The sequence below is a fragment of the Vigna unguiculata genome, chromosome 8, assembly GCF_004118075.2.
Source record: "Vigna unguiculata cultivar IT97K-499-35 chromosome 8, ASM411807v1, whole genome shotgun sequence".
Classification (NCBI taxonomy): domain Eukaryota; kingdom Viridiplantae; phylum Streptophyta; class Magnoliopsida; order Fabales; family Fabaceae; genus Vigna; species Vigna unguiculata.
The window spans coordinates 29,115,176-29,137,536 of NC_040286.1; the positions used below are offsets into that span (position 1 = coordinate 29,115,176).

The 22,361-nt window shown below is 31.9% G+C and overlaps 2 protein-coding genes across 5 annotated transcripts; both read left to right on the top strand.

The window, feature by feature from the left end:
* Positions 1–293: 293 nt before the first annotated feature.
* LOC114195280 (6-phosphofructo-2-kinase/fructose-2,6-bisphosphatase-like) lies at positions 294–13,304 on the top strand. 4 transcript variants are annotated; one of them, XR_003606465.1, is made up of 23 exons: positions 294–616; positions 713–776; positions 1,018–1,313; positions 2,802–2,993; positions 3,665–3,874; positions 4,015–4,110; positions 4,340–4,438; positions 4,548–4,577; positions 5,711–5,764; positions 9,045–9,098; positions 9,186–9,263; positions 9,347–9,438; positions 9,526–9,583; positions 9,667–9,741; positions 10,658–10,705; positions 10,941–11,052; positions 11,088–11,105; positions 11,786–11,861; positions 11,935–11,997; positions 12,071–12,162; positions 12,263–12,480; positions 12,564–12,629; positions 13,015–13,046. XR_003606465.1 is itself a non-coding variant. In XM_028085697.1 (23 exons), exons 1-23 carry the CDS (start codon positions 440–442, stop codon positions 13,090–13,092), a joined length of 2,229 nt encoding a protein of 742 aa, XP_027941498.1. In that variant the 5' UTR covers positions 294–439; the 3' UTR covers positions 13,093–13,304. The 4 variants fall into 4 exon arrangements, 2 of the variants coding, with proteins under 2 accessions (XP_027941498.1, XP_027941499.1); XR_003606464.1 differs by lacking the exon at positions 13,015–13,046 and having other exon boundaries at positions 12,263–12,331; positions 12,417–12,480; positions 12,564–12,621; XM_028085697.1 differs by lacking the exon at positions 11,088–11,105 and having other exon boundaries at positions 10,941–11,038; positions 12,263–12,331; positions 12,417–12,480; positions 13,015–13,304.
* Positions 13,305–14,612: 1,308 nt separating this feature from the next.
* LOC114195069 (RING-H2 finger protein ATL63-like) lies at positions 14,613–15,929 on the top strand. Its single transcript, XM_028085463.1, has one exon. The coding sequence runs from the start codon at positions 14,613–14,615 to the stop codon at positions 15,312–15,314; it is 702 nt and encodes a 233-aa protein (XP_027941264.1). The 3' UTR covers positions 15,315–15,929.
* Positions 15,930–22,361: the final 6,432 nt, after the last annotated feature.

A 22,361-nucleotide genomic window follows, 5' to 3' on the forward strand; every position in this document is an offset into this window, starting at 1 on the left:
TTTTTTAATAAGTAAACATATTTATCCCAATTTTAAAGGTAAAATGATAAAAAAAATTGTGTATAAACAACTACTATTTTTTTTATTAATTGATATATATATATATATATATATATATATATATATATATATATATATATATATATATATATATATAAACTAATTTGACAATTCACCTTAAAAAGTAAAATAATTATTTAAAAAATAAATTTAGATATTTATAAAAAAAGGAGAATGAATTGCGTATATTTTGAAATGTTTTTGTTCTTTCTAAATCTAGTGTAACACTGCTGACAAAATGTTGCAAGTCTCTCTCTGCCTGTCACACTGTTAAGAAGACTTGGATAAGAATTTCTTAACACACACATCACCATCTATTCTGTTTTGGTAGCTGCGCAGCTACGGCTAACAAAAACTGTCACAAAACTCTGAAGAATCAATGGCGGGTGATAGCGAAGAAGAGCGAGATGCCTTTAACCACACGCCGTTACGAATCCCCGGATTGCTTTATGTTTCAGTGAAGATGGAGAATCCCAATCTCACTCTCTCTGGGGACCTTCTTCCTCACGTATCGGGCTCTTTCCCTTTAGGCCCTTCTTCGGATCCTTCCAAAGCTGTAATTTTCACTCACCCATTTCATCATTTCATTCCTTTTATTCTGGGTCTCTCGTACTTCTTCTTACTGTTGTTGCTTTTCGTGCAAAAATTTCAGCTTTCTATGGAACGGGAATCCGCGACTGTGTGGGAGTTGAGCTTTGTTGTTCCACCTAATCACGGTAATGCTTTCTCACCGGCTTGGTGTTTGCCTTTTTATTTTATGTTAGTGGTAAACTTGTATGTATAACTGATAAACAGAATAAAGAATGCAAATTTTTGCTCTGAGCATCGAATGATAGCTTCATTTAGACGGTATTAAGGTGTCTCGAAGTTTAGTTTTAGTGATTGTCTTGCTATGGTGAACGGGGTTTCATGAACTGCGTTCTGACCTGAAGTGTTGAATTTTGTTGGGATTTTCAGAAGCTTTAGAGTTTAAGTTCCTTTTGAAGCCCAAGTGCATCGATAATCCTTGTTTTGTTGAGGAGGGTTCAAGCAGGGTACTAGTTGGCGGAGCATGGCAAGATGGTGACAGGATGGCATTGTTTAGACTTGGTAATGATCAAGTTCTTGAGTATCGAGTATTTGTGGAAGCAAAAAGGATTTCTCCCTTTGATCTTGCAGCTAGTTGGAGGGCTTATCAGGAGAATTTCCGTCTATCGTCTGTACGCGGGATACCTGATGTCAGCATAAATTCAGAACATCAGACAGGCAGTGAAGTAAGACTCCAATTATCAATTATCTTTATGTTTGTGATATTAATAATCCGGTAGTCTTTAAGAGAGTCACCTTTCCCTTCATCTTTATTTTGAAATTTAGATGCTAACTTATAAAAGAATCATTTTATTTTTACTTTACAATAATGAGATCTAATGCAGCGGTGAATGAAATGGAGGAGTGCCTTGAATGTTATTTTTATGACTAAAAGACAATTAAAGGAACGCTATAAGACTTGTGAGGTCATATGGAACTGAGTTTTGGGCCATTAGAGGCCAACAAGAAAATAAACTCAGTGGGACAGAGATGAGAAAGTTGAGTTAGATGTGTGGACATACTAGACAATATAGGATTATAGGATTAACATTGAATGCATTGGAAAGAAAGTTGGGGTAGCACCTGTAGTAGAAAGAAATTGGTAGAATCTCATCTTCGGTGGTTTGGCTGTGTCTGGAGATGACGTACAAAAGAAGCCTTAGTGAGGAAAGTAGATTATATGATGGAGGGCATCTTTATGGCTCTTATCATTAGAGGAAGAGGGAAACAAAGAAAAACTATAGGTGAAACCACCAAGAAGGATGTAGAATTTTGTAGATTTAGTTCAGTGTTGAGCATCACGTTGTTGTTTGATCCGGATAGCTAGCATTGGGAGTTCTATTCTTTTCACTAACTAAACTCGACAACTTCATCCCCTTATATGGATTTCAACCTAGAAGGGATCTTCCAAGAATTCTTTGTGCTTCCCGTGTTTTTGAGCCAAAACAGCCCTCTCCTATAAGCTCCATCAGTTTCAATAGATTTTCTGCATTTTCCTTCCTCATCAATTCCATTGCAGTTTGATTTTGAATTGTTTGAGGATGAATCTTCTCATTATTGCCTTTATCTTTGTCAATTCTTCTTCAATGATATTAATTTGCGACTCCATTGTGGCTGTATCAGTTGTTTCTCCTTGTTTCCTTTATTTCATGGGGCATTCACCGATTGGGGAGGGTATTTGGCAGGTTAGACCAGTTAATACAAATTCCACACCACAGAATAACCAAACGGAAAAATATGGAAATGGAAGATAAGACAGCTCTAAGATTCTGTTAACTTGCAACAAAAGAAAATACAAGATAAACAATCTCAGTGCCCAGAGCTAGGCTCCTTTAAGGTAGCAATCTTACTGCACAATCAATTAATTTCTCTTTTTAGCTGAGAGCACACTAGTCATTTATGACTCAGGATTTTCCTATAATCTCAGCCAATTTTAGTTGTTATTCTCTTCATGACAGGTAATTTGTTCTGCAGAATTTTTCTAATGTGATAGTGCAAAATTGTTATCTTACATTACCAATGTACCATAACTTGTTTGATCATGTCTCTTAACTGATGCTCTTTTTATGCTGCCATCTTTTCTCTTATTCCAACTTTATGTGAATACATGTGTGAAACATCCTTTTTCAAACAATTACTATGTACCTTATGCTTAATTTTTATCTTTTATTCAGAACATCTCATCTGCAAATTTAGAGCTTGATCTTGAACATTATATTGTTCCATCTCCCTCAACTTCTCCAAGTTCAGCACGTACATATGCTGCTAACAGTACAGAGAATCCCAGATCACTAGGTGGTGGGTCTGCCAGCATTTCATCTTCCATGGGAGATGACGGTGTTCCTATGATCAATCAACCAGAAAAAGTAAAGGCTTAGCTTCCAAATTCACATTTCAAATTCATGATTATACTTTCTAGAATGGATTGTTATAAAAACATGTAAGATCAGCCAGAGAGTTTTGACCTAACTTTGTTGAAACATTGGTGGTTATTTGCAATATATTCAGAAGTCTTTTTCCAGAACCAGAAGCTGTGGTGGATTTATAGTTGTAGTTGCCTTAAAAGACTTTTATTGGTTGAGGATGTAGATTATTTTATTCAACATATCAGCTTAGATACTTCTTATGTTCTTCTAAAGTGTCAGATGGACTAATATGTTGATGCTTCTGATAGAGTAATGTGTTCATTTTATTTTCTTTCTCTGCGTGTTTATCTGTTTTCCTATACTAAGAACTAAAGCTTTTTTAAAAGTGTTGGAGAGTATCTCCAATTTAGAGGAAATATCTCCTATTTTTGTGCCAGTTTATTTGTTGCTGATAATTAGAATTTCATTAATATCTTTTCTGAATTATTTTCCTGTATTACTAGTTTCATGAGTTACAGATTGTAGATCATTATATAACCAAATGACGTTTAAACTGCAAAATGTCTCTTCTTGAGGTTATGAGAAAAATAAAAAAAGAAGCTAGTGGGTTATATGGATTCTTGATCATGCATTATATCACATCTAATAGGCTATCTTGACGTTTCAACTAGGTGGAAGAGGTTCATGCACCTGATCAATCTAAGGTTTACCAAAGTCCTGGAATGGTTAAATCGCAGTCTGTGGGAACAATTTGTCCTCCAGAGAAAGAAGGTAATCAGAGGGGAGTTTCTATTGACAGGGGTGTAGGATTTCCCAGACTTGTAAAATCCTCTAGTTCTGATGCGTTCACTACAAATTTTAATTTGGACCCTGGTACTAAGGTTTGTAAAAATGATTTCCGTTGCTTGTTTATTATTAAAACTTATTTACATTAGATTAATGTTTGTTGCATCAAGCTTTTCAATTGAGTTTATTAACAAATAGTTGCTTCTGCTCCCCCGCCACCCTGGCTTTATAATAGAATTCAATTCCAGCGGCTGCTGGAGCTGTTGCAGCTGCTGCAATTGCTGATCAGATGCTAGGTCCCAAGGAGCATAGGCATTTGGCAATTGTCATGGTAATTCTTGCTTGAGTATTAATTGCTCGTAAACCCTTTTAGCAACACTTTCTTTTGGGTATTGAGTGTGATTCAAAATGAGACTATGAACTTGTTGGGTATTAATTGCTCGTAAACCTTTTTAGCATTAACTTGTTGGGATAAGTATAGATCTTGAGTGTGTTGTTCATCTAATTACAAATTAAAATATTTGTAAATGAATAATTTCTTACTAGCTTCTTTTTCTTAGGTGAGTTTGCCAGCTCGAGGTAAGACTTACACTGCAGCTAAGCTTACAAGATATCTTCGATGGTTAGGTCATAATACAAAACACTTCAACGTTGGTAAGGTTGTTCACATTCTTGACTCATCCTCCTTAGTAATCAAGTCTTATATCTAACGGAATACAGGAAATATGTTGAGTGCGAATTTAACACACTTATGTTTCAATGCTGCAGTATCGTCGCCTTAAGCATGGCTCCAGTCAGGTAAACCTAATGCAGTAAAATTAATTGAAAAGTTTATGCTTTATCATGTAGTGTTTATCTACATTATATTAAATGTCAAATAGTTTAAATTTAATTCAATCTTACAAAATTGACTTGTAAAATGAAGATCGTCTTTACTTTTATTTTTTATTTTGGTGTATAGTTCGTGCGGGGCTTTGGATTTTTCCCACATGCCCCCTTACTTCTAGCACTGTTGGGCTTGGGACATGGATAATATGTTGGGAAACCCTTTTAATGAATTTAGGATATACTCTAATACTATCTTACAAATTGGTGTAAACTTAATTTAACCATACAAAACCAGCTTAAAGATAAGATTTGTCACCACTTGTATAATATATTTTTTTTGTGAAAAAAAGGAATCCTGCATTAAAAAATTTAGCAACAAGGAAGCTATAACATACCACTTGTTACTATTAGAAACAAAACTGTGTCTCACCAGGAATTGTAGCATAATTGATAACAATGCGTCTCAAACAGAAAACAAAAGTCACGAGTAACTTTGACTATCACATTTCCAAAAGATTTCCTATGATACGAAGAATAAAATTTGTGTAATTGTTTTTATTAATGTTACATGTATCTTTTATTACATGATGTATTGTACTGGTTGTTATAAAAATTTATATGATTTATGTTATGTATAATATATTTTTTGTGAAAAAAAGGAATCAGTATTAAAATAATTCAATTTGTTCATCATGGGATTCATTGATAAATCACTCGGACTGAATGCTAATGCTATTAAGTTTTGACTTGTTTTTATAATTCCAATATACCCCACTAAATCTCATTAGGAAAATGCAAAGAAACCATAGGGTTACTGTTTCCTTGTGCTAAACTTAAAAATTCTGCACACTGAACTGTAATAATTAAAGATGGGAAAGGGGGTTAGCACTGGCCTATATTCTGGTCAAAGAATTGGCGAATTACCCAAAAAGTAACTGTCAAATCTCTCGTACATTGCAGTGGCATCATTTTTTAAATTGTGAACATCACTATAGGGTGCTCGATTTTCTGTTTTATGTTAGTTTCATTCTTGGAATTATGATGTTATGGTACTGCATACTTTATAGGAAAATTTACTATCCATGTCATATTTTTCTGTGCAGTCTGCTGATTTCTTTCGAGCTGACAATCCTGAAGGTGTGGTAGCACGTAATGAGGTAACTTCTAGCCAACAATTTTTTTATTTGAATACGTGAAAGAGTAATTTATACTGGTTGTTTATAATTAGGTCGTAGATGTGTATAATTAGGGTGCATTTGGAAGAGCTTATTTACCGTTAAACTTGTTTTATGGTATAAGCATTCATCTAAGTGTTTTGGAGAAGTTATGAAAATAACTTATGATAAGTCCACAAATTGTTTTCAGATTATACAAGTGTTCTGAAGTAGCTAATGAAAAAACTTTCAACTTATATCTAAGCAATTTAACCCTATTTCCTTTTCAATTATAGAAACAACTGTCAGAAAATCACAGCAACCATAATATGAATTAGGAATACTATGTGGGAAAAAGCTGATTTGCCCACTTGAGGTCTTTCTGAAATTCTCATTAAATAGCCAATAATAGCTTTACACCAGAGGAGACGCTATAGATATTTACAGCACATATTCAATAAATTCTAACGTCTAATTAGATGTGACATCAAATTAAGTACTAATACCAGACAGATTTCTCTATGTCCAGGTAATTTCTAATAAAAGAAAATTATAACTGCATAAAGAACACTAACAACAACTTTTAAGTACTTCCATGATAAATACGTCTCCACTAAGTGTTTAATTATGTTTACCTAGCAGACTCTTAGTTGGAGATGTTACTTCCAGATTTTATTTCACAATCTTATTTCATTCAACTAATTTATATTGACTTTTTACATTTTATCATTTTTTTGTCTGGTCACAAATATTTCACTTTATTCATACTAGTGGTCCACTTCTTTTTTATGGTAATAAAAAATGTAATTAAAAAATTAATTATTAAAATGAAAAAATGATTACTAAACATTATATTGAAGTTACCAAAAATGTGTGCATAAAAAAAATTATAAAAATCCTTTTTATTTTTATAGTTATAATTATTTAATAGAAGCACTTGTAGTTTTTCATCAATAGTACTACATGAATAGTTTCTTACGCATCATAAAAATAGTAAAAAGATGTGTAAGCGAACATATAAAATCAATAAAGTTAGTTATTTTTATAAAGGTAGAAAATTCATGCACGGAAAAAAGTCATACAAAGGAATCCTCATTATTGATTGTTATAGATTATTTTGTGACTTTTCATCTGGTATGTGTGAGAGAATGAATATTTTCAAGAACTAGTTTTTTTGAATTTTATAGTCTTTCAAGAAAACCCTAGTAATTCTTTTGGTTTTGAACCATACACAACAGTGTTTCCTAAATTAAACGTATAACATCCTTTGAGAGAGATAGTATCAAGGGGAAAGAAAATAGGTAAATAGTCGTTGCAGTACAACAAATATTGATTTATTTCATTTTTAGTACAACAAAAAGAAAATTGCAGTCTTAGTCCAAAAACTTTATTATGCTAGTTTTGTTTGAACTCAATGGTTAAGATGATTGAACACATGTTTGGTATTTAGTAATTGTCTTGAGTATTTATTAAAGAAAAAACTAATGTTAATATGCAATTAATCTTGAAGAAGATTTTAAATTTACAAAGCAAAAAACAAAGATAAAAAATGACTAAGTCCCATATTGACTAGACATAAGGTAATTTCATAGTATATAAGTGGGGTGCAAATCTCACCTTACAAACCGGTTTTGTGGGGTTGAGTTGGGCTTAAAAAGTCCACTCTTCTTAACATGGTATCAGAGTCATTGTTTAAAAAGTCTATCCTAGTGAGATTTCTGTTTCTTGGACAAAAAGTTTCACCCGCTATCTCGGGTCACTATCGGACCACCCATTAATTCTAGTCCACCCTTCTTAACAATAATCATCAACCAAGTTTAAGAAAAAAAGTTTGCCATCATAAAGTAGGCTTACCATAACACCCCTAAATGTCACAATGTAATAGATCAAATAATGATTGAAACACCTTGTTGAGTAAAGTAAAAAATAATCTTCTAAACTTAGCAAGAGGTCAAATTTGACAGTTGGAAGTAGAATAATTATGTTATATCAAAAAGAATTTCATTACTCAAAAGTCAAAAAAATTTATTAGATACATGTCCAAATTTATTCCAAATAGAAGTATTCTTACAAGAATCGGTATTTTGAATAGAAAAAAACAGTATTTGTAATGGTACTAAAGGAAAGGAAACATAATTAAAATTATTTTGTGTAAAAACGGAAGGAAACATGTATATTCCTTCAATTAAGATTACCACCGGCAATCTTCCTCTTCTTGGAGTGAAGCATCTCCTAGATAAAAAGTTGATTTTAAGGAAGGTGATGGACAAATGAGTATGAGCCAATAAAGCACTAATAGACAGAAAATTAAACTTGAATCGAGACACATAGAAAACATTATAAAGCACCACTATAGCATAAAGTTGAACAATGGCAATGGTTCTACATGAATAATATATTAATTGGGTAATAAAAGGGTTTTATCGGTGGCATGTTTGTAGGATTGAAAACATTACCTAGAATGAACATGAGTACGGTTAGAAGTCTCACATCGACTAGAGATAATGTTAATTTAAAGTATATATGTGGGTGCAAATCTTACCTTACAAGCCGTTTTTATGGGGTTGAGTTAGACTTAAAGTCCTTTTCTTCACATGGTATCAGAACCATTGTTAGAAATAAGGCGAGTTTATCGTATATAAGTGAGTGTAAACTTCACTTTACAAGCTGATTTTGTAGGGTTGAGTTAGGCTTAAAGTCCACTTCTTCATGAGTACTAACACTTGAATTAATGATCCATCTACCTTTAATAAAAGAATTGGTAGAAATAGTATAAAAAAAGCTAAACCATTGGTGAAAGGACTGACATTTATAGTAGACATAATCACACCACTAGGAGACATTAGAGTTCTCATCCATGACATCCATGGGAAGAAACCAAAAAATTTATTGGAATGAATACAGAAAAATCACTTCTGATGACAGAAATAAAATAATTCATTGAATCAATATGATGTTTATATATAAGAGAGGACTATATATAATAGCAATCTAATAAAATAATATATAATATCTATTATATCTAGAAAACAAAACAATTGATAATATATAAAATTTTATTATATCGAATTATTTTTTATTCTAATAGAGAGACGCAAATGCTTTAAATATTGCCTCAACTACACCATGTACTCCTTGTTTAAATACAACAATATGTATTTATTATACCTAATGTTGAGATATGTACACTAAACCCAGCGATTTGTCAGAGAAGATTCTGGTTTGTTAGCTCCTTGTCATCCTTTCTCTATGCACGTAGTTTTAATATTTCATGTACCACTAGGTAGCGAAGATCGCATTTGAAGATATGATATCTTGGATGCAAGAAGGGGGCCAGGTAAATTTGTCCTTTTCAGATGATTTTGTTACTTTAAGCCTTCTTTCAAGATTTTTGTTTTTGGCTTAAGCTTTAATTTGGGTTTAGGTTGGGATATTTGATGCCACAAACAGTAGCAAGCAGCGAAGAAACATCCTGATGAAACTGGCTGAAGGTAGATGCAAGGTAGATGGGTACAGCCATATGTGCAATATGAAAATAATTTAGTTTTGAACTGTTCTTATGTATCCCTGCATTTTTTGTTACAGATAATTTTTTTGGAAACAATATGCAATGATGTAGACATAATTGAGAGGAATATACGCTTTAAAATTCAGCAAAGCCCTGACTATGCCGAAGTGTAATGTTTCGTATAATATTAGTGACATCTTATCTTCATGAGTATATAGAATTGTAGTTACATATGCAATCAGCTTTTCTTTTGCAGACCAGATTTTGAGGCTGGGTTGCGGGACTTCAAAGAACGTGTAGCCAATTATGAGAAGGCAAGTCTTTCACGTGTACTTTAACTTTTAATCGCTATTCGAGGTGAGCTTTTGCTTCAAGTAATGTTGATTTTATGCACTAGGTTTATGAAACAGTAGAAGAAGGATCTTACATAAAAATGATTGACATGGCCAGTGGACATGGAGGGCAAATACAAGTAAGTTTTACATTTAGTTATGTCATTCTATGAAGCAAAACTGAACCATTTTGCATATGTCATTGTCTCTTTTGCTAGTTTTTATAGTTTGATAATTGATATGCATCATGCATGTTTATTATCCATATAGTAGCTTTTGTTTGCGTGAGTAACAAATAGATTCCAGTAGTAACTAGATGTAAAACCTTGGTGTGGTAGAAGGCATAGTTTCACTTTCACCTTCAGATTTAAATAGCTTATAACTACTTTATCCTTGAGTCCACCTTAATCTTTTCTAAATTATTATTTCATGGTTCCGTAGAAGTGTATATTTGAAACTGTGATTGTTCTTGAAAGAATCAGTGTTAGAAAAGCATGTTACTACCATATGGATGCATTATGTTTATATGGATTGCAAATTAGTAGATCTGAGTTATACAATATATAATCGGTAAACTAGAAAAGATTCATTACTCATCTAAACTGTGTTGAATGACAAACTTACATTAGAAGCGGACAGAGTTAGGATCTAAAATATGAACCCTGGGCATCTCGGTTGACCAGTCTGTGATACCGTGTCAACGAACCACGCAATTTAAAAGTTATGCCAAGTAGTAAGGTGTATACGTAAATTGTATTGTAAATTAAATTAAACTCTCTGAGAGGAACTTGAAAGGAGGAACAAAATGTGGCATAGTACTGTAGCCACATACTTTATGATAAAATGTAAGTCATTTGTCTGATGTTTAAGGACATATGATAGTAAAGTACTTTAGCTGTTTGAAAAAAAACTATTGGGAGGCTGCTCTAATATTCTAGAATTTCTTGTGGCAAGTATTTGTTTATCTTGTTGAATTTTTCGATAACCATTTACAAGCATGGTTTACAGTGTGACTTTAATTTGTTAATGATCCACAAATTCTATCTTCTGGTTTAGGTGAACAATATCAGTGGCTACCTACCTGGTCGGATAGTCTTTTTCTTGGTAAGTGTCTTAGAAGAATGCAGTTAATAACAGTCAAAGCTTCACTAACACACTGAAAAGTAAAAGAAATGATCAAGTTAATTAATAATACTTAACCCAGTAAGACAATATTGAGAAATGTCATAGACCAACTTTTGCAAATGGTTTTTTCTTGAAATTAATCATATATGCCTTCAGCAAATGCTTCTGCAAATCACTTGTTAGCTTCTATTAATGATTTGTTTTCCTCATGCAGGTAAACACACATCTTACACCTCGCCCAATATTGCTTACCCGGCATGGAGAAAGTCGGTTTAATGTGAGAGGCAGAATTGGAGGAGACTCTGCATTAAGGTATATTTGGGTTCTATCTCTATCTAGTGTAATGTTTATATTAATGAGGATACAAGCTTCGAAAAAGGTAGTTTACGAATGAAAATATCAATTTCCATTTCTGTTCTGTTCATACGAGGAACTGTTAGAAGAACACTAAGAATCTAAATTATTTTTCTGTTATCAGTCTTATTGTGATAAATCTTATTTTGATTTCTTCTTGTAGTAGATGTACTAAACTTGTACATGATCAATATTAGTTTAAAGGGGATTATAAGGTCAATTTTTTTATTTATTTCACATCGCAATTACTCAAAGTCTTATTAGTCAATACGCTCTTTTCTACATGGCATTAGATACCCAAAGTTATGTAAGGAACCTGTATGGTTCCTTTTAGTAATATTTTTTCCTACTCTCAATTTTAGAAATTATTATTGGTCTCTTCCTTCCATTTGGTGGCTTTCTAAGAAGCCAAAACTGGGATATATTATAGTTCATTTGTCACTGGTGGCTCAGGTTGGGTTAAAGATGAACCTGATTTTCTTGGTAACTTCTTTTTAGTATTGCGGAATTCGTACCTATCTAAGTGAGAGGCCTGGTGTCATTGGTTGTTGGCATGCAAAGATAGATGATTTTAGTTCCTCTATATTTGAATTATTTCGCATTTTCCTTTTTTTTAATATATAAATGTCATATCTGTTTTTTTGAACAAGAATGTCTATGAATTTCATGTGCCTAACTGGAACACAATGCAATTTGTTTCAACAGTGAGGCTGGAGAACTTTATAAGAAGAAGCTTGCTAAATTTGTTGAAAAGCGTCTCAAATCAGAACGAGCTGCTTGTGTAAGCTTGTAATAAATATATGTGCAAATATTGAAATGATAAACGGTTTGTGATGTTTGTGACTGGTGTCTAGATATGGACTAGTACACTGCAGCGAACAATTTTAACAGCAGGACCAATTGTTGGATTTCCCAAGGTTAGTGTCATCCTTAATACAGAAATATGGATTGGCAAAAGTGTGTATTATTAATAGTATCTATATATGGTAGATACAATGGCGTGCACTTGATGAGATAAATGCTGGTGTGTGTGATGGCATGACATACGAAGAGATCAAGAAGAACATGCCAGGGGAGTACGAGTATGTTCCAAACTGTGATCTTTGTAATTTCAAGTTGAAAAAGTTAAAAATGTTTCATGTAACTATTGTTCTTTATTTTCTTTATCTTTTTCTGCTACAGATCACGCTGTAAGGACAAGCTTAGGTATCGTTATCCTCGTGGAGAGTCTTACTTGGATGTTATTCAAAGGTTGATGCATTACTTCTTGTATCATTTTTTGGTTCCAAACTAGTACTCTTTTTTGTGTAAATATCTTGTATTTATGATAATGCAGGTTAGAACCTGTCATTATTGAGCTTGAGCGGCAACGGGCACCTGTTGTTGTGATATCTCACCAGGTTTTTCACATAACTTTGATGTAAACTTTCCATTTATATGTTCTATGGTTGATTGGTTTTAATTCTTCAGTTTCTCATTACAGGCAGTTCTGAGGGCATTATATGCTTATTTTACTGACAGGCCTTTGCAAGAAATTCCAGAAATTGAGGTAATATATTCATATTTAGCTCAAAGTGAAAGATGGAGTTGTGCAAAAGCTCCATCTAGTTCATGATATTTAAGAAATGAACTGTAGTCATTGTGTTAGAAGAAAAGAATTTGTGAGGTTCACCATCTCATTTTGTGAAACATTTGTGTGAACCATGAATTTGCATAAGATATCTCATGTATGAATTTGGATTCATCACGGGTTTTTTTAAGTTGTTCCTTTGTTGTGTTTTAGAATACAACCTGATTTTGATGTTTTAAAATATATTAAAATAATTTTTAAAATATCAATATCAGTGTATTGTTAATGTTTACACTATCAAAAAAAATTCAGTAGAGAATTTGGACTCCTAATGTATCTGTATCTGAGATTTGCTCATTTGCAGGTGCCCCTCCATACAATAATAGAGATAAACTTGGGAGTTACAGGTGTGGAAGAGAAAAGATACAAACTAATGGACTGAAAGAATAGCTGGAGAGAAGAATCTGAAGGATAGAATAGATATAAGTGAACCATTTTTGGTTTTATATGAGAAAAAATAACTATTGTCATGTATATTGTAAAATCCTGCAAAACCCCTTTTAATAATTTTTATGAGCATCCTTTAGTTTCCAGTTTGAAGAATTCTGAACATCAAAACAAAATCAATAACTTCTGATAGTTTCCATTTTCCAATCAAACAAATCCTGTTGTTTGGTTACATTCTGCATATCCCTTGCAAGGTTGAAATTGAAATTCTAATATTATTACAATGGGGTTCTAGAATATAAGTTGGAGCATTGACAATAAACTAAAGAAACAGGTTTGGACAAAAATCTTTAGCAGAAAATATGGAAAAAGAAGTTTATCTGACATAAGATGCTCGAGGTCTAAAATTTGCAGACCAACTGAAAAAGGCCACAAATAAATTTAGCTATTAGTTGTACTTCTCAAAACATAACATATCGTAGAGGATTAATAATGAAAACAAAAAGATTGAATTAGGAAAAAGAAAATAGAGCATGTGTAATGATTTCCAACCCCAAAAAACCTGTGAATTATTGGCAATGCTGTGTGACAGGAGGAGCTTTTGCTAGCCTAATACTGTAACCTCTCTAAAAACTGAAAAGGGATCTATCCATTGCTGGAAACATGCAACAAAATATGGTGGAATCTAACCAAAGATCTTCTACTGCTATCAACAGTTGACTGCTAGCTGTGGTAGGATGGTCAAAGAAAAAAAAAGAAAAAAAGAAAACAACCCCTATAGAGTGTATGGTTCCATTCACATGGGACCCCTGAACTCTGGTTCATCTCTTTAAAACAGTAGTTGGGGTCCCGCGACATGCCCTACCAAACCCAAACAACACAGCGCCACTTCTAATATTGTCAAAGTTGTAATAAATGCATGAAAGTGAAGAAATTGTGGAGGGGGTTGGCTCCTTTTCATGATTGACTTAGGCTTGATGCAGTTTACAAGAACTAAGAATATCTTATTTTATTTCTTGCCTTAGGAGTTAGGATCCTTTATTGCACCAATTTAACCAATTAAAACCACAAATAAATAAACAAAAACCTGCCACATGAATCCAATAAAACCCACCTACCCTCCATTGCCGTTGCCTTCACGAGTGCTTCATTTGTGCCCTATTTTTCTCTTCATCCCTCCACCCCCCATTCCCATGCATTCCTCATTAATCCCTTAGATATAGGGACTCTCCTTTGACTTCATCTCCAACCCCCCAACACCAAACACCCCCCTTCGTTATCACGTAAACATTTTCACAGCTAATTGCAAAGAAAGTAGAAGAACAAACCAACATTTCATTCAGCATTCAGCATTGCACAAACTGGCTCTTGACTTCACTGAGTTTTGTTGGGTCCCCTCCACCCAAAATCTCGTTTTAAGCTCAAAGCTCTCACCTTTTCCATAAAACTAACCTACCCTTTTCCCCATTCAAGAAAACTACACCGATTTCACTCTCATCCTTCACTCCCCTCACAATGCCGACTCAATCCGAGTCACCCAGTAACTCACTGAGTCAACTCGCTCAGAGCGTGTTCTCCGACAACAACAGCAGCATCATGCTCGCAGCCGTTCTTTCCTTGCTCCTAGTCATCCTCTTTGTCCTCCTGCTCCACGTGTATGCCAAGTGGTTCTTATCTCAGTCGCAGTTACGTTCCCACACTCGCCGGTGGCGAACTCCGGTGACTGTCTCCGACGTTCTGGAACCTTCCCATTTCCACAGCATCAACATAGAAGCTTCACCCACCTGCACCAAGGGCCTGGATTTGGCGACAGTTTCAGCGATTCCCATGTTTGTGCACAAAACAGAGAAAACAGAAGAATTGGAATGTGTGATCTGTTTGAGCGTTATTGAGGAGGGTGAGATTGGAAGGAAATTGCCAAAGTGTGGCCACGCTTTTCATGTGGAGTGCATTGACATGTGGTTTACTTCACATTGCAATTGTCCCATTTGCAGAGCTTCTATTCTGGGGAGCGATGATTCTCAACCGGGTTCTGGTGACGTGTTGGAGGTTGTGGTTGTTACTCCTGGTTATGAGATTAGTGAGCGTGAAATCGGTGCCATGAGTGATTCTGTTCCAGAAAATTCTTCTTCTTTGTTGAGTTTCTCTTTGAAGAGATTGTTGAGTAAGGTTTTTCTGTCACCTGACCATGTAACTGGGTTGGATGCTTCACAATGAAATATGAACTCTTCTCAAAGTTTACACATTTTTTTCTTCTCTTGAAAATGGATGTTTCACAATGAAATATGAACTCTTCTCAAAGTTTACTCATTTTTTGTTTTCCTGAAATTGTTTGGTTTTCTTCTGGAGATGTCTGGTTTCTTTCTTTTTCTCTCAGAAAATGATGCAAGAGCAAGATTGATTAGCCTCTTAGACACATTTTTTGAATGATTATCGTAAAAGCGTGTTCTTTCCCTTTTACTGTGCTAATATGTTCTCCTCTCAATGATTAAAGCAAATTACTTGCAGAGAGTACAGTAAACGACTAATTGTGAAGTAAGAGTAGTTATAAATTGTAACAGTTGTGATACAGAAGAGGAGAAAAGACAAAAGAGAGTACTTGATGGGTTATAAATGTGACGTTGGTTACTCATCTGTCGCAATTGATAACACTTTCTAACTGTAATTGATTGTTCTGATGTGGAAGCTTGTGTTGTTCAGTCATGATGAAGCAGTGACATGAATGGTGCATGTGGGTAGAAAATAAGGGATGGTATGGTATTGCACAGAGAAAGGACAGCTTTATGTACATGTTTGTTTCTGCTCAATGTTTTTGAAGGTTTTGTTCTGGGATGGATCAGAGTTCAGTTATGCAAATGGGGTGGTCAGAAATATTGGAAAAAAAATTCAAATGCTAAATATGTTTTATTTTAATGACTTTTTTTAGTTTTTATTTTCGTTTTAAAAATTTTAAATTGGTCTTTTATTTTTGGTTAAATTATTTGTTTGTCGTTGTATTCTTCAAATAATGTCAATTTGTTCCTCAAGTTTTTTTTTGTCTTAATTTGGTTCTTGTTTTTTTAAAAATGAGTCAATTGAGTCCTTATCATTAGTTTGACCAAACAGTGTTAAAATCCATGGTACATGTCAATTTTTAGTTTTTTTTTTTTAATTTTTAAATTTTGAATTTTTATTTTTTTAATTTTTTTATTTTTTACATGTGTCACTTTATAATTGTGTCACGTGTTAAAATGATTCAATCTGGTCTCTATATTAGTTTTTAATTTTAATTTAATCTCAATTTCTATAAAAATTGAGTAATATTGTCCTTCATTAAAGTGAGACTCAATTTACTTTTTATATAAATCTTATGGTGATATTCTTACTAAAATTAACGTTTTTATTAAATATTTCTAGAAATATTTTTAAATTAACTTTAAATTTTATACAAAACTTTAAACTGTGGTTTTGTTTTGAACTTGAAACTTAGTTCCTTAACTTATGTGTGACAAGTTATTTGATTTTTAATTTTTAATAAGTTTGTATGATATGGCACAGTTGAGTTGATGTCTTTATATATGATAACAAAATGGTTAATTATTGAAATTAAGTTTGAGGAGTCACTTTGTTTAATAATAAAACTAAAAACAAAAAGTTTGTTTAAAAATATTTCTACAAATATTTAATAAATATGTCAATTTTAGTAAGAATATTGCTTTATTTTTACAAAAATTAAGACTAAGTTGAAACTAAAAACAAATATAGGGACTAAATTGAATTATTTTGACATGTAGAACAACTGTGAAGTGACATGTGTAAAAGATAAAAAAAAATTAAAAAAAAATAAATATTTTTTAAAAACAATTAAGAAAAACATTAAAAAATTAAAAAAAATCACAAATTGACATGCGGCGTTGACTTTAATACTGTTTAATCAAAATTGACGATAATGACCAAATTGAATCACTTTTAAAATAACAAGGACCAAATTGAGACAAAGAAAAACTAGAAAACTAATTTGACACTACTTGAAAATACAAGGACCAAAAGAGTAATTTAACCTTCATTTTTTATTTTAATCTCAATTTTGTTTTGATTTTTAAAAAATTATACAATTTTATCATTTTTATTTTTCTTAAATTTTTAGATTAAATATTTTTCGTCAAAATTGAAGTTGTTAATGAAATGGTTTGCTTTGTTGATGTAATTAATATACTCCTAGTGTCAATTTTGATGAAAAATCTTTGATCTGCTTTAATATATTTAACAAAAATGATCAAATTGTATTAAATTTTCGAAAACGGAACCAAATTGAAATTTTAAAAAATTGGATCATCAACTTGACATTTTAGGATGAAAACAAAGACTAAAAGAGTAATTAAACCTATATTTTTAGTTTCTAAATTTATATGTATAATTGAAATTTGTTTCTATCCAAAATTTTGATATATTTTGATCTTCCAATTTTAAAAAATAAATATAATTATTTTAACCTAACGATGTTAATCTTTTTTTACATGTAAACCGTTTTCTGGTATAACATTTGAGTTAAAATGTATTGGGTGTAAAGAACTCAAACACTAACTCAAAAATATTGTTTGACACAATAAAAAAAAAATTAACGCAATTAAGTTTAAAAATACATTTATTTTTAAAGTTTAAAGACTAAATTGTATTAAAGTTTCATATTGACTTGATCCATTATAATAACAAAACACATTATAAAACTGTAAATATTTGAAATATTTTTGAAAATGATTAAATAATTACTAATCACCATTGAAGTAACTAATTTGATTAATAAATAAATAAATTGGAAGTCAATATGTTTTTCCTTGGCATGCAATGACATTTAGTATGATTTTATTTTTGTGGCCACATCCACTTCTATTTTGTTGTGAATTATATTATATATTTCTATATTTTAATATAATTGCGTAGATGCATTGATATAGCCTCTTCCCCTTTTCTTATGCTACTTCTCCCACTCAGAATTTGACCTCGTGAACATGTCACGTTTCAAACTACCTACTAAACCAAAAGTGAGACTGCTTCATCTCATCAAATCTTTTTCCATGTTAGTGCTTTTCAGATAACCAAAATCAGATGTAATTTTATCCGTATAGGGTATTCAAGCAATATTCATGATTATTACAGAAACTTTTTGTTATGGTTTAAAGCTTCAAAACTTATACTCATGAAGGTTTGGGCAGAAAACATATTTTGTTCTATGTCGAAAACATAAAATTGTTTCCTTGGTAAGAAATAGTTTCTTTATAATAAAAAAATAAATGTCTTTAAGAACAACCAATAATAATAATAAAAGATAGACATTTCTATAAATTACACTTTTTAAGAAATAATTTGGGTTTTTTTTAGATTTTTTTATAGAAGAAAAATTGAATACAGGTTGTTTAAAGTCAGCTACAATACCAGTGGTGGCCTTGGATTTGGTACATGTCCTTAAACCTAGTTTAATGGTGTGATCCACGTAATAGAACAAAATTATGGGTTGTTGTTTATTTATAACAAATAATAATAATTGTGCGTATGATTCTCTATGTAGATAAAAAAAAATCACATCAAAATCATATTTGTCAAACGAAAATAAAATGTGGAAGTATATTTAAATTTACATTATATTAAGAGTGAGCGTGTGATATTCTAAATGTAGACAGTTATTTTCTCTCCTCATGAAATGAAGTAAAAGAATATAATACTAGTAAGGATTTTTGACCCTGATTATTTTTGCAATTATGTCCCGATTTTAAAACCGAGACATATTAGGATGAGGCAAAAAAGACACCACTTTTGGTCTCGGATCCCAATCAAAACAGAAACTCATGATTCTGCCTCGGTTCTACACACAATCGAAGCCATATGTACTCCTTTTTGGTCCCTACAGCAACCAACGTCGCAACTTCCCCACACACCTGCCACAACCTCACCATAGAAGAAGAACAATCCACCACTACCAGATCTACCTGAAAGGAAACACTCCCAGTCGTGTAATCCAATCACGACGCAACCTACACCAAAACGTGACCCACGCACCCACTTCGTTCACACACCTACATTGTAGAAAAACCCAAAACCAACCATGGCAGCAACCTCCATCAAAACTCAACCACAAAAATATAAAACACCATCAACAAATCACAAAAAAAAAAAACAAAAAAAATGGAGATGTGACAATAGACAAAATCAATGGCAACGAAAAGGCATATAAGGTGATTTCATATGTGAAATCTACACTAGTGTAATAGTTTACACTCCTACAAATGGGATCATAACCTACATATGTAACTTTTGTTTCTATTAATCCATCGTCAAATCAGAATACTACTTGTGGTATCCACACAAGTAAGTATTTATACACTGATATCTCCTCACAATTATGACATTAACCATAAATTTAATATTAACATACAACTTTATGATTTTAGCTAATTAAGTAATGGTCTTAACACATTTAAATAAAATATATAAAAAATACTAACAATCTTCCACTAGTCACATACCTTTTCTTATAAATGTGTTTGACTTTATGAGCTCAAAATTTGCAATTATATATTTAGGACATATTCAAATAATTGTCAGTGGTATCAGTACATAAAACTAAAACAATAGTTGTTATATTAATCATAACTAAAATCATTAATGATTACTAAAATAAACTCAACAAAAGAATTAGATTAAATTATACTTTTAGTCCCCATTTTCGTAGCAAAATTTGAATTTGGTCCCTCAATTAATTTTTATCTCAATTTGGTCCCTATTTTGGGAAATTTGACTCAATCAAGTCCTTTCCGTTAGTAGTGAAGTAACGGTGTTAAATGGATGCCACGTGTCAGTTTCTGGATTTTTGAATTTTTTTATTTTTTTTTTGAATTTTTTTTTTGAATTTTTTTATTTTTTATTAATTTTTTAAAAATTTTTAAAAAAATTAAATTTTGCCACGTGTCAAGCTGACATAGTGCCACGTGGCAGTGACAGTGCCATGTGTCACTATTTGGGAGGTGTCATTTTCTCATTTTCAATTTGGTCCCTGTATTTTATCTTTTGTCTCAATTTAGTCCCAATTTTTTTAAAAATTATGCAATTTCGTCCCCCTCCAAATTGAAACAAAAATTATAAAATGTTATACAAATATTTTTATTAAATATGATTTTTTTATTCAAATTGATATTTTTATTATATATTTTCAATAAAACCAAGTTTCTTTAAATTTGTTTCACATTAAATTTTACTTAAAATTGTTTTCAAATTTTAAATTTATTTGTTTTTTATTGTTACATAAACTAGTTAATTTTTCTTAAATTATATAATTGTTATTTTTATACTAACTAAAATATTTTTATAGAAATTATTGAATTTTACACATTTTAAAAATATGCAATTATTTAAAATATAAATTCAAATAAAAAACAATATTAAAGTATAATGTAATAAAATATCAATATAATTTAGGAATTTTTTTATTAACATTATTTTCTATTAACAACTTTAAAACAATTTTAAATAAAGTTTAACGTAAAATATAAATTAAAATAAACTTAATCTTGTTAAAAATATTTACTTGAAATATCAATTTTGATAGAAATATTTGTGCATATTTATATAGAAATTAAATTTGGTTTCAATTTGGAGAGGGACAAAATTGCACAATTTTTACAAAAATTGGGACTAAATTGAGACAAAAAATAAAATACAGGGACCAAATTGAGGATGAGAAAATGACAACTCCCAAATAGTGACACGTGGCACTGTCATTGCCACGTGGCACGATGTCTGCTTGACACGTGGCAAAATTTTAATTTTTTAAAAAAATTTAAAAAATTAATAAAAAATAAAAAAAAATTCAAAAAATCCAGAAGCTGACACGTGGCACCCCATTTAACACCGTTACTCCACCACTAACGGAAAGGACTTGATTGAGTCAAATTTCCCAAAATAGAAACCAGATTGAGATAAAAAATAATTGAGGGACCAAATTCAAATTTTGCTACGAAAATGGGGACTAAAAGTATAATTTAACCAAAGAATTAAAAGTATCAAATTTGACCATGGTGGTGAATATTGTGGCAAACATGATGGCTCAAGTAAACAACGTCTAAAACCTTTTGCAAAGTACCTAGGGGAATGTGGAATTATTTCATAGTACACAATGTCATGGTCACCTAACATAAATGGTGTAGTAGTTGAAAGATGAAACTAAATTCTTAAAGATATGATAAGGAGCATGATTTGTCATTCTACCTTGCCATAGTCACTTCGGGAAGAGACACCAAAGACTACAACTTCCATTCTGAATAAAGTGTCAACCAAGACAGTTGCTAAAACCTTTATGAGCTTTGGGTTGGGTGAAAGCCTAGTGTAAATCATTTTTGTGTATGAGAATTCCAGTTGAAGCAAGGCCTTATAAGCCAAATGAAAAAAAATGGACTCATAAACATTAAAAACTACTTTATTGGTCATTCTAAAAATTCTAGAGGTTATATATTTTATGATTCCAAATTGAAGACAATTGTTGAGATGAGAACTGTCACATTCTTTGACGATATTGAGCTTGGATGAAAGAATGAGGTTAGAAACTTTGTCCTAGAGGAAGAATCGGTAATAATTCCATAATCGATTGATATAGTTGGTTTTGATAAAGCAAGTTTTTAACCTTTGCAAGATATTCCCACTCAAGATGATTTGGTCATTCATGAAGATCAAACTTAAGATCCTTAAGAACCTATGCTTCAGACTCAGTACCTTTCTGCAGATCCACAAGAAAAATGAGAAGTGATATTCTAGATGATTGATATTTATCCAAGAACATGAGAAAAATAATAGTATGATGGAAAATGATTCGGTCAAACTCTGTCAAGCCATGCAAAATTCCAACTCAAATGTTGATTGAAGCAATGAATGAGGAGCATTAGTTCATCCAAGGTAATAAGATTTGAGAACTTGATCTATTACCAAAAGGCGTGAAACCCATTAGATGAAAATGGATATTTAAGACCAATGGGCATTGCAAAGGTAATGTAGAAAGTATAAAGCTCGTCTTATGGCAAAGGGTATACCTAAAAGGAAGTGATTGACTTTAAAGAAACATTCTTTCTAATTTCATTGAAAGACTCGTTTAGGACAAGTATGACTCTTGTTGAATATTATGATTTAATGCTCCATCCAATGAATATCAAGACAACATTTCTAAATGCTAACATTGATCAAACAATCCATATGGTACAACCAGAAAACTTTGTGTTGGGGACCCAAATAATAGGGTTTGCA